This window comes from Lissotriton vulgaris, chromosome 2_1 (assembly GCF_964263255.1).
Source record: "Lissotriton vulgaris chromosome 2_1, aLisVul1.2, whole genome shotgun sequence".
Classification (NCBI taxonomy): Eukaryota; Metazoa; Chordata; class Amphibia; order Caudata; family Salamandridae; genus Lissotriton; species Lissotriton vulgaris.
In genome coordinates, this window is record NC_141687.1 from 1,799,194,490 (window position 1) to 1,799,207,391 (window position 12,902).

Genomic DNA, 12,902 nt, shown 5'->3' on the forward strand with positions numbered 1-12,902 from the left:
GTCACCATTAAAAACAACAGAAACAGTGTTTTTCCGGTGTTTATGGATTGTTTGCTTTTATTATTGCTTGCTTTCTGCACTGATAGTTCATGGTATAATGATAGTGTTACATACTGTGTATATGTGGTCCACTGTTGGGAGACCAAGTTTCTGAACTTTCCTAAAGGAAAAAAGACCTTGCTTTATCTTGTTAAGAGTAGCAATTGTTTTGACCTTACAGGACCATGGTGCCTTCTGGTAATACAGTGCTTGACAAATACGTGAACACAAATACATATTCAAGACTCTTATAGGAGTCTTAGAAAGCTGTAAATTGAATTACTACAAAGCTAATTTGCATTAATACATTTGATGGCAATAGTATTACGATAGCAAATTTAAATCTCAGAACCTCTTTGAAGTAGAGGCTGAAAATTAGCTGCCAAAGTGGGACTAGGTGCCTTTTATCTACTGCCACATTTCATGTTTCTAGAAGCAATACATCCCCATAGAGGGCTAGACTGACAGGGATTCATGTATAACTTTTCCTAGAAAGATTTAGGCTTAACGTTCTGTTATTATTTAATGGCTGATAGAGAAAAACATTTGAAGTGAAAAGATAGTGTAGCGTCAAGGCTGATGCATTTGTTGGTCTCTCCACAGAAAAATCGCTTCCACTGCATGATATAATAATTCATTTTTCTTGCCCTTGCTCTCTTTTGAATGATCACCCCCAGGTAACAATGAAAAGCACCCTGCATGCCCATCCCATTAATGGCCTCTTACAGTAGCGTGCATTCTGAATGCCCATGCCATCTTTTTCTTATTTGCTATAATAATAGGCATGTAGTTCTACCATTCAGTACCTGCATCACTCTGGCACAAACATATTTTACATTGAAGGCATTCACATAGTTACTTTTTCACTAAACATGTATCCATTCCTGTGATTAACTTTTTTGTAAACCACGTTTATGAAGTGTACCATTCTGGTGCAGTAAAATAAAGCGAACCAAGTCTGCAGCTTTTATTCCAGTTTGGAGGTACTAATGGTTGTAATACTGTTTGCACACCATAGCAGGCCAGTTTTGGCACCCCAGTAATTAATTGAGAAAGGTGAATAATGTACGAGAACAGTCTTTTAGCCTCTCCCAGAGCATTCTTCTGTTGGCATAATTTCCTAGTGGTAAGACCTAGGGTGACAAGCGTGTGCAAAAGTCATCAATCTGTGAAAACTATTTCCATTCCTCATGAAACACGCACAAAGTGAAATGATAGGCGCATAAATCATCTCTCAACAATTTTTCACTTTTGGGCCCAGTGCTAGCTTTTGGCATGGCATGGGTGAGCTGGACAAAGGGGCCAATCTTCCGAGGGGTGAAAAGAACTATGTGCATAAAGGTCCTACTACCAGCAACGCCCTCTACCTTGGCTCAAGTGATCCAGTTTAAAGTACTTTCAACTATTTTTAATGTGCTGCAAACAATGTATTTTAGCACCCATTCACCCAATACCTTGCCCTCCCATCTACTTCTCACACTCTGCCTGCGCTGACCTGTGAAAAGGGCCTGCTGTCGCATTTTTTTCACCAGCAAGGGAGGCATATTTCGTTCTCACCAAAGGAGCGATTTGAGCAGAGGCTGCCTCTGTGTGCACCTCTCAAATGAGGCCCTATGTGTTTTTGATGTTTAAAATAAAAGCCCCGTATTCGAAACATAATGACATAATTTATCATCTGCTGCATTATAATTTGCAGTTTTTAATACATTTTCATTCTTTCTAGTTTCATAGATCAAAAAGTATTCTGTAGTGAAAGGTGTGGGTTTGTCTGCTCACAGGGCATGAGTGTTCTTTGGCAAATACAATGTATAGGTGACCGGTATGTTAAAGGTATGTTGGTACCAGTATGTCATCTGCGTAACTTGTATTAAGTCATCTCAAAACCCAGCAACTTGACAAGCCACAGAGGAATTCTTCAGGGGGCAATATTCGCACAAAAACAAGAGTTGAACACTTCTGACATCAACATAGAGTCGGCAGAGCATCCAGTCTTTCCCTGATAATGAAATGCGAAAGGGCTGCATGCAGATAGATATATCCCCAGTCACACGCGCATCGCCCATTGGACTTCAAGGGCTTCAGCCCATATCCTCCTCACCACCACTCCCTCCGTCCCCCCGTCGTGTGTCAGCCCGGGCTGAGACAAGCTGTCTCGGGCACACACACAGCCGCACCGAGCACTTCACAGGTGTTTAAATGACCATTCGCATATTAATGTTGTTGTTTCATCCTTTCTAAGAGCCCCTGCAGCTCCACGCTGACTATTGCTTAAGATTCAGCCTCCCCCCCTAAAATTTGTTCTTAGCTCCCCCGCCCCCAAAATGTGGGTCGAGTTGCGCCTCTGTCACCACTTAAACTGAAAACTCACCAGACAGCCTGGAATGGATTGGTTGAGCAGAGTACACCCCAATAAAAATCATTACCCCGAGCTATGCCGCTACCTGCCTGTGTCACAGAGCAAGACTCTGACTTCGTAACGCTCTGGCTCGGTGGCGCACTGCAAGTAAAGTTGATGTTGGACCCAGGCCTTAAAACAAGATTAGTGTGACTGAGAACCACTGAAAATTAGTACAGTGAGGAGACACAGTGCAGCTTTTAACTTTCAGCTCAGAATGAATATGATGACATCATGACTGCGTGGTGCGCTAACTCTAAACACATTTTTTTTAATTAGTAGCAGGAATTTAGGAATGATACATTACTCCAGGCTAGGCACTTATCTTATCTTTGCAGTAGTGACTGGAATGAGAGTGGCAATTCCGACCGATATGGGCCTGCCTGGAGGCTGGCCATCGCAACATTGGCTCAGACTGCCAGCTTACAGTAATGCCAGATGGGCTCGTTTGAGGCTCAGCTAGTTAAGCTGCACAGTGGGGAGTACTCTGCGGCTGCCCAGTGAGGAACCACTCCGGAACCCGCTGATGCGGTCCCTGGCCTCCAGGAATCACTGAGGTCCAGTCCCAGGATTCATTACTGAGGGGGGAGCTAAGAAGGGGGTACCATTGCTTACAAGCAGTCAAAAAAGCTATTCTTCCTCAAACTGCCACCCGCAACAAGACCCGCCTATTACAGTGAGTCAAATACCAAAGTCCTTACCTGACTGGTTGATATTATCTCCTCCGTAGTAGCCATTGAGCACTGACTACTGACGTCTCTGAAATGTATTGCAGGGAGTTTTAATGTTTTGTACTGCTTTGGCTCCCTCAAGTGGCCAAGCAGTGCAACAAATGTGAAAAAATCTGCTTATTTTCATCCTGTAGGGTACTGTCAGTTAGACTCGGTTTTAACCGAATTCCGGACAGCCTAAATATGATGTACCAGACGGAACCTGGCTCTAATTGCCACTGCTTTGGGACTTTCTACTGCTTCTTACCAGTCATCATCCTCCAGTAGCCCCAGGTCCGTCTCCCATGTCGCCCGGAGAGGACTTATTGTGTTTGGAGAGTTATAGAGTAACTTTTTGTATGTTTAGGTGGTGGCCTTGGTCACCATTGGTTCCATAAGCAATCTATCCTCCAGAGGGGAATAATCCGGAAGGGTGCTCTCTCTCCCTTATGTGCTGGTGTAATGCGTGTCTTAATGTAAATATTTATACTGTTCCGTTCTTGCCGAGTCATACTCCCCTTGGAGCTCTGTGAATGTGAGCGGTTTCTGGCCCCTCCATAGATCTTACAGTTTCTCAATCCCAAGAATCTCCCATTTCTTGAAAGTGTCCCTAAGAGCCTTCAACTGGTCACAGTCCCATAGTGGCGTTCTCCCAGTTAACTTGCCCTTCTAACCTACATGTTTTGTTTCCTCTTTCCAGGCTCGTACAACTGATTGCGTATGCATGGGCAAGTGCTTTTCTGTGCATCCACCGTATACGACTGCTGTGTAGCCCCTTGTCCCCATGGCCCAGTGGTCTGCCCTGAATGCTGGGTCGCCCAATCTATAAAGGTCCAATCATTTACCACAGTCAGTTGTAAAGCCCAGTAGTATTTGGTAATATCTGGGACAACTAAACCCCCTTCATATACTCCCCTCTGGAGCTTCCCAAGGGCTCTCCTGGTGCTTCCACCGAACCAAAGAAGTTTACGCACCTCACTATTTATGTCTCTGGAGGCTTTTTGCGGGATCACGTGAGGGGTGTTTTGCAGTACATACAATAGATAAGGTAGCGACATCATTTTAAAGAGGACTGCTCTCCCCATCAGCGGCACCGGCAGTTTCCTCCAGTGTTCCACATCTTCTAATCTCTGTATACCTGCGGATATGCATTCTCCACCAGGAAATCATTCTCATTCGTGGAGATCTGTATGCCCAGATACGTACATTTTAGTTTAATTTGGAGGGGGCATTAGTCGCTAATCTCTGTGGGACTTCACCGTCCTACTGGAACATTAGGGATTTTGTCCAGTTAATCGTATACCCAGAACAGATGCCGAACCGCCGGAATCCTGTAGCACCCTATGAACCAACCTTTACCGGTTAGTTAAATATAGAATGATGTCATCTGTATACAAGGATATCTTTTCTTCCTAATCCCCTCGGTATCCCCTGTAACACTATATCGTTACGTATCCGTGTTGCCAGAGGCTCCAGGGCAAAAATCATCGGTGACAGCGGACACCCCTGACGCGCGTACCCTTACTGAGGGGGAAGGAGTGGGACACCTCACCGTTCACTCTCACTCTAGCCTGTTGGTTACGATATAAAGCTTCACCCAGGAGCAAAATTCAGGACCGAAGCCTAGTCTGTCTAGGGTGGCGAATATAAACTGCCACTCTATACTATCAAGCGCCATCTGCGCATCCAGCGATAGGAGGACTGTGGCTCTCTTCAGCGTTTATTTTGTCCAATGTAGAACCCCATAAAATCTCCTCAGATTTAGTCGCATACTTCGATTAGGCATGAATCTTGATTGATCTGTGTGGACCAATGTGGATATCACTGGTCGCAGCCTGTTTGCTAGGATTTTGGCTAGGACCTTCGCCTCTACATTTAAATGAGATATGGGTCTGTTCAGTCGGGGCTTACCATTTTTAGGAATGACTACGATAGTAGCTGTGCGGAAATCTGCTGGTAGTTCCCCTCTTTCCTTCACATCCTTGTACATATTTAATAGATTTGGGACAATCCTACTCGCCACACTTTTGTAAAACTCTATTGGCAATCCCTTAAGGTCGACTGCCTTACCAGATTGTAATTCAGATAGAGCATTAGCGACCTCCTCCACCGTTATTTCTTGCTCCAGTGACTGCCAGTCATCATTCTCTAAGCTCGGGAGATTCATTTCGCACAGCAGAGCCTCACAGTCCCCCTTTGTCCTCTCTGTAGTGGAGGTGTATATACCCTCATAGTAGTTAGCGAATTCTTCCGCTATTTCTTTCCCACACGTTTACATCCTTCCCTAGGGTTTTGTGTTTCTGGGACACAGCTCTTATCCCTATCCCTGTGCTTAAGCCACGCTTTGTCGTCAACATCATAGAGTTTCCTTTGGACTGCTAACACATGTGCTTTCACCTTATTATCACTCAATTCTCTCAATTCCTGTTTCTTATACACCAACCGTCGAGCTACCTCGCTACCGGTCAGCGTACCCAATGGCATCTCCAGGAGAAGTTTAACTAGTTGTGCAAAGGTGTCTGCATGCAGGCACGTGGGAACATATACTGAACAAAAATTCACCGTCTTCCCTTCCCATCCTGCTGAGATAGCCAAGTATCTCTCCAATGTGTCGAACCAGCATCTTTGCACGGTCAGCGGTGTCGAATCCTTTATTAAGATTTCCACCCCCCTCAAACCTGTTGTATACCCTGTGTGTGCCTGGAGCCTATAACCATACCTATCAATTGCTTTACAGTGGTTACCCTGGAGGTGAGTTTCTTGGAGCAAAACCACATCTTGGCCATGCCGTCTCAAATATTGAAGCACTAACGCTCTTTTGGCTTTACTGGCCAACCCATTAACATTCCATGCCAATATTGTTAACCTCATCTTGGGAAGTGAGCACTTCAGTCATGAACGACTTTTGTCCATCTAATACCATTCTGGATGCTGTGTGTGCACCTGTTCCTCACTTCTATGAGCTTAAAACTAATAACTAAACTAATGAACTTGCCCACCTGGTGTGGACATAACCCCTGTAACTGCACCCCAACCCTGCTTCCCTGCTTGACAGGTTTAAAACGACCCACCACCCCAACCTGCAGAGAGCCTGTCGCCCCATAGAACTACTTCATGCTATGGTAGGACTGGAGCCACCTCTTCACTCTGCTCTTACCCACGCTTCCAGCCCTTACATGCTGTACAGTATTAGTTACCCGGCGCAGTGTCCCTAGTATCAGTATTTCTGCCAAAATCAGTTCTCCCCCCGCCCTCACTCGCCCAAGATCAAATCACCTATTACTTTCAGTCCAGCTGGTGCCGCTTCCAATGTTCATCGCTTATCCGTCTCTTTGTTGCTCAACTTGCCTGTCTGTCTGAGTCCCCAGAGCCCTGGGTTTTCCTATCTTCCCTGTTCCTTGTCGCTTTTTTCTTCACTTCACGCCAGCCTTCAAGCCACTCCCAGGTGCTCTCCGTGTGGTGAAGTACCATATCTTCCCCTCAGCCACTATGCCCAATCACGCTGGAAAGAACATCATGTATTTGATTTCCTTAGCTCAAAGTTCTTTTTTCAACAGCCTCAAAACTACGGCGTACCTTCTGTACTTGGAGTGTAAAGTCTGGAATGAAGCGAATCTTTGCGTTTTCATAGCATAGATCCCCATGAGTTCTGGCTGTTTGCAGGATTACTTCTCTATCCCTGAAGTTGAGGACTTTGGCAATGATCATTATAAGTGTTGCCCCTGGTTTTGGTCTCGGGCCCAGTGTTCTATGAGCCCGTTCGATAGTGAAAAAGTTCAACATTCTTCTGGGGCACAGGTGTTGCGTTATCAATTCTTCGAGAAAAAGCTCTACACTTGGCCGTTCTATTCCTGTCGGCACCCTAACCACCCGTGGGTTATTACTCCACGCCCTTCCTTCCTGGTCTTCAAGTTTCGCTGCTAGGGCGTCCTGTTGCCTGAAGTTCTTTACTTGATCTTTGAGACCTTTCGTGGTTTCCTGTAGCTGTACAATGTTCCCTTCCGCTGTAGTGAAATTTTCCTAAAGTCGGCCCTCAAGAGGTTCACCTCTACTGTTACCGTGTCTATCTTGGGCTCCAACATTCCTTTAAGATATGTGAATGCGGCCATTATGGCCGCCAGAGAGGGCTCTGACCCCCCCCTGTTTCTCTTCTTGGGCCCCAACCTCTCCTGACCCAGACCTTTGTACCGCATATTTATCAATTTTGTTAGTTTGCTTCATAACAAGCCCTTTAGGTTTCACCATTGCCGTCGTAGTCCCTTCCAAACAAACAACAGCTCCTTTTTCACTCTTCGTAGATTGCTACCCTTCAAGGATTCCCCTCCAGTCAGCTGCCTTCTACAGATATATTTCCTATTCTAGCCACGCCCTGGGTTCCACCTCCTGGCTTCACCCTGCTGTACGTATGGCTATGTTCAGGCCAGAGGGCCCCTCTATTCCACGGCAGCTTCACTTGTGTCGCCTCACTGTCTCTTAGTTATCCGACTTTCCTGTGTCTCTATATTGAGTCCCTGTTGACCTCTTGTAGAATCTTTCTTCCGGCTCAACGCTTTACCTGTAGGGTTCAATTGTAACCAATGCTCATGGGCCCTGTCTAATCCCTGCCCCTTATACTTGCCCACCAATCTTGCGTGGGTTTCCTGTCTCCACACAAAGCCGGCCGGTGCCCCCACTGTTGTTTCAGGCTTGCCGAAGAGGGAGAGGGGCCATCCACCCGCATACACGCTCATCTTGTGCCCCGCTCTCTAACACTCCCTCATGGCCACACACAGTGCCGATGTAATCGCCGTCCCCAAGCGCTGCAACGTGGCGCCGACTGTACAACGTATATCCCAATGTACACACAGTCTCTTTTCACCTCACTGGCACCGTATCCCTAGATTAACCCTGGGTGGTGAAATCCGCTCCGCTCGCGGAGTTTCCCGCACTCGGCGTTAAGTGTAGCTCGCGGAGTTCCGAAAAACTCCGCTTCGCGCAGCCGAGCTGAGTTTTTTTTCTCATTTGCGATCGCCGACATCAAGTTGGTGATAACGCGCGTGGAAAATAAACCTCCTGGCGATATTAATGCGGAAGGGTCAGGTTTCTCATTGCGAGTGGTCATGTATACTCGCGTTGAGAAACTGCCCGTTCGCGTTGAGAAAGCTGCCGCTCCAGTTAAAATCTACTCGAGCGGAAGAAAAGGTAAGCTTGCGCTGTGCATGGTGCTGTTCGCAATGACTGCACAGTGCGGACAAGCATCGAGCACTGTGCAATCACTGCGAATGGCATTTTTATACTGTACTCTGCCGCTTGCGGAGCTCCGCTGAGTTTTTTAGCGCTTCGCATAGTGCAACTCCACGAACTCCGCCCAGGGTTACCCTAGATGCCCACTTCCACAGCCTCCCTCACTCTCTGGGCTTGGTGGTATGCATATTTCCCACTTAAAATCTATGTGGTTTTGAAGGCCCAGCCGGGTCTGTGCGCTGCACTCTCTTGAGGCCTCGCTTCTTTTTCAGGGCACAAACCACATCTTCATTGGGGTCTGTCTTCACTTTCACAGCCTCTATGTCCGGGCCGCCCACGTTTGGGAGACGTGTCATTAGCAGTGTCCAGACAGTATTTTATAGCACTCCGGGTGCAAGTGCCTCTGCGCCTCACCTTTATCGTTAAGGAGATAAGCCTACACACTTACATCGTAGGCGAGGCCAAATTGTTTTCAGACCACTGCTGGGTCCTCTTCGTGATCATAGCTGGCGCCCCACTGCATCCGATTCCCAGAAGCTTAGCTCCGGAGCCCGCGGCCACAGGAGATTGCCTGATGCCGTTCACTCGACTCCCCAGCTCTCCGCTGATCTAAACTCTCCAGCGCCGGTCTGCACTTTCACTTTCCTTCCACTCCATGTGTTCGAGCAGGCCCTGGCAGTCCACTGCTCCCACTGCTTTTTCACAGAGTTCCCCAGGGATTCCAGCCACTCCGATCTTTCCGCCAGGGGTACAGTTGCTTTCCCTACTTGTTGGGCTCCGCCGGGGCTGGATTTCATTCCGGATTTTGGGCTTCCAGCATTTACGAGCGCAGAGCTCCTCTAGTGTGAAGCCATTACAGTTGGCTCCAAGCCCCGGCTCCCTCCATTATTATTTTTAATCTCACCATGCAACCCAGGCATGATTAACAAATTCCAGAACAACTGTTGCCATAGATAATTTTAACCGCTTGATGTCTTTTGGCACAATCTATCTACCACCAACCTTCTGGATGAAAAGAGACAGTTCTCACCAGTGCTTTAAATGGGAAAAAATAAGTGCAGGTACTCATTAAAATAAGTAAGAGGTGTGGCAAATGGGCGGGGCTAGGGGCGGGGCGGGGCCAAGGGCAAGATATGATGATACGTAGTGACTTCGGTACCAGTTGCAGCACGTACCAAAACGCAGAAGAAATGCGTTTATGTAAACAAATCAGGTGAACTCATTACACAAAATGAAAGCAAAACAAGATGATATGTTAACATTTCCTTGTTTTGTCATGTTTGCTGCTTCTTAATGCCATATGTTATTTGTTGTTGTTTGGCACCATACTATATATTCTCAAGCGGTCACACACACTGAGAGTGAAACAAGCTGAGATGAACACAAAAACAGTACACCCATTCCCTTTAAATTATCTCCTGAGAGTGTCCTGATTCTCTCCCTCTTTCTGTCACACAAAAATAGGCACACACAGGTCGGCCAGCACACAGACGTATATATATATATGTATGTATGAACGATTATTAAAGTTAAAACAAGAAATGCACAGTATTTTTGACTGTACACCAATTTGTGTTAAAATACAATTTCAAAGCCCATTCATGATTTCAGAATGTAACAAATATCTGGTATTTTTATATGAAAAAAGTGGCAATCCTAACTTCACCTGTCACCTCACTTCTATACAGTCATCCCTCCCCCTTCCTTCTATGTTCATCTTAACTTACCCTCAACCAACTCCATTTGCCAGTTGTCCTGGAGCTCATTCCTGTAGTGCTGCAGCGTTCCCTGCTGTTCATTTCTCTATGCAAAGGACTCACTTTACACCCATGGAGCCAGTATTCAGGTCAACCAAACCTACAACACTAAATCCCTTTTAACATATTCACATCATACATATGTAACTCAAAACTGTCCCACAAAGGAAGTAACACATTTTTATAGAAATATAAAATAGTTTTTTTCCCAAAATACTTATCTATTTCATTCGATTATTATGGAGTTACTTTTCAATAAATACATATACTCTTAGTTGTATGTGACTCCAAAATTCGTTTGATACAGGGGAGCCCCAAAAATGAACGAAGCAATCTACCTATTCAGGGTACATGTCTCAACAAAAAAATATATATACAGGCAAAAACAACGGAAAAAATTAAACAAGAAAAATTATAATTTCCAAAAAATCACAGTTTAACAAAGACAATACATAACATTCATAAACATAATAGACAATTTAACCAACACAAATGCCCAGACGCGCGTTTCGGAATTACATGTACCATCCTTCATCAGGGCGCTGATATGATATAGTCTATTCAGTATTCAGAAAGCCTGATACATTTAATTCATTTGACAAGGAAATTTACAGCAATGGTTGAGGCTCCATTAGTAAAATCCAATCATCTCTGTGGGGATAGATACAGCACAATTTAGTCCTTAATTTAAATAATTCCTACAATTTAAACACAAGTTAATAATCACATAGGTGCAAACTATCACTGCTTACTGAGGATCCAGAATAAGGTACCATAAAACGAATAAAGTGTCATAAAACAAGAGGTACCAACCATCACCAGAATTAGGTGCCATGAAACTAATAATGTGTCCTAAAACAAAATATACCAACCATCAACAATTCTATATCAGAGGGATAATAATAGTCACCAAGTGCAAAAGCTTAAATATGAAAATAGAAAAGACCTATAGTATCTTGCAGTTGTGTATACAGCAAGGAAAAACTCTACATACTTCTAATGGATAAGAACTTGAAGAATGTAAACTATCCAGAGAATAACTAATATCCTTCGCAGTGTCTCCCTTGGGCTCATTGCTTTTAAAGCATCATTGGTCAGAGGCTCAAGATATCTTCTGTGGAAATAAATGCAGTTCAGACATGGAATAGAAAAATACATATATAGATAAAACTGTTCGCCTGTTTTCTCATATAATATCAAAAGCAGGTACCAGTAACAATTCCCGAGATAGACTTCTCCGTTAAAAAAAGTGAAAACTAAAAGATGAAACAAAGAACACGGGGATTCTCAATATGGTTTATAGAATATTTACAAGGGTTCTATGAGAACCAAGGTGACACCCATATCAAAAGGTAGCCATATGTTTCCATAGTCTACAATCGTATAAGTAAGCAACACCAGAGGAGGTAAACTCAATAATATCCAGGGATAACTAAAAATAAATGCAAATACAAATAAATTAATCAGGATCAAAGAGTCTCTATTTCTACTATTCTAGGACCGAACAACTGAACGTCCTTCAAGACTTACATATCATACACAGCATCGGGTGTACATCCAAGTTTGGCTTAAAATACATCCAGACACTATGTTACGTGTCGCAATACGGTGGCCAGCCTTCCTCAGTTTAAGATGAAGAGGTCTAAAAGAGTAGTATAAACATGCCATGAGAACTTAGAAGCATGGATATATAGATATGGCGCCAGAAAACAAAAATAAACGCTTGCTGGCAATAGTCTAATAAGTTATCATGCCACTAAACATAAAGTCTGATATATCCGAGAAGGTCGTTGTAACCTAAACTCCGTAATTCCAGTAGAGTAAATAGGTCACATTAAGTTACAGTCCAAAAATAGCGAGGACCCTATTCTAATCAATCTTTGGCTTTGCCAGTGCTTACCTCTGAATGCAACATCTATATGTGATGATGAGTTTGGCAAGTTATCTCGCGTCTGAAAGATTAAATTCCCTATTCTATCCTTTCTCTCTAAGTACATGCAGGTCTTTACATCATCTTTTCACAGTGGTTGGAAGGAGGAAACTGACCAGAAGAGCAACATGAGGTTACCTTTATGGTGACTCTTGGACCTTAGCTTGCTCTTTTTTTGGACACTCAATCCACACCTTCCAACATAGGCCATGTAGGTCCAACCAGTTGTTTTAAAATGGGAAGAGACGCAATGACCCCAAGGGAGATGGTCACACTACTTTATTGTTTATTGGGGGAATGTAGCTTTTGACTAATGAGTTATTTTGAACCAGGTCCGGGAAGTTGGGCCAGTAGGTTGGATCCCACTGGCCAAGGTCAAAGCTGGGGACAGGCGGTTAAAGTCATTTGAACCCTGACTAGCAACTTCTGTGAAGACCTTTCTCTAGATGTCATGACACACAGTACAAGCTCAATCTCTCACAATGTATGATTTTTCCCTGCAGTTGCAAACTATCAGCTTCATGCAGTGTCATCAGCTGTCAGAGGGTGCATGTATCCTCCATTATGCCAATGCTTTTGTTTAAAATGAGCCACTGAGTGACTAGCTAGTCAAATATCAATTATAGTCAGTAAGTAATTTTTTTTCACTTGATGTGTTGCAGATTTAATTGTAGTTGTTGCATCAGTGATAGTCCTCTGCGTCGGATCAAATGGACAAGTCTTTGCAACTTCAGCTATCAGGTAATTCTTATATTTTTTACATGTATATACTTAGATTTGTGTAATTGGTAACCTGTATGGAAACAGTCACTCCAAGACAAACCTGTGTTTGTGGCCAGCGTGGATTC

The 12,902-nt window shown here is 44.3% G+C and overlaps 1 protein-coding gene across 1 annotated transcript in view; it reads left to right on the forward strand.

The window, feature by feature from the left end:
* Positions 1-12,902, forward strand: part of KCNQ1 (potassium voltage-gated channel subfamily Q member 1) — a 1,043,019-nt gene that overhangs the window by 635,578 nt on the left and 394,539 nt on the right. The window contains exon 4 of the mRNA XM_086957849.1: positions 12,717-12,795. Within this exon, the coding sequence (XP_086813975.1) occupies positions 12,717-12,795 (79 nt within the window). The remainder of the gene's footprint in view (positions 1-12,716; positions 12,796-12,902) is intronic.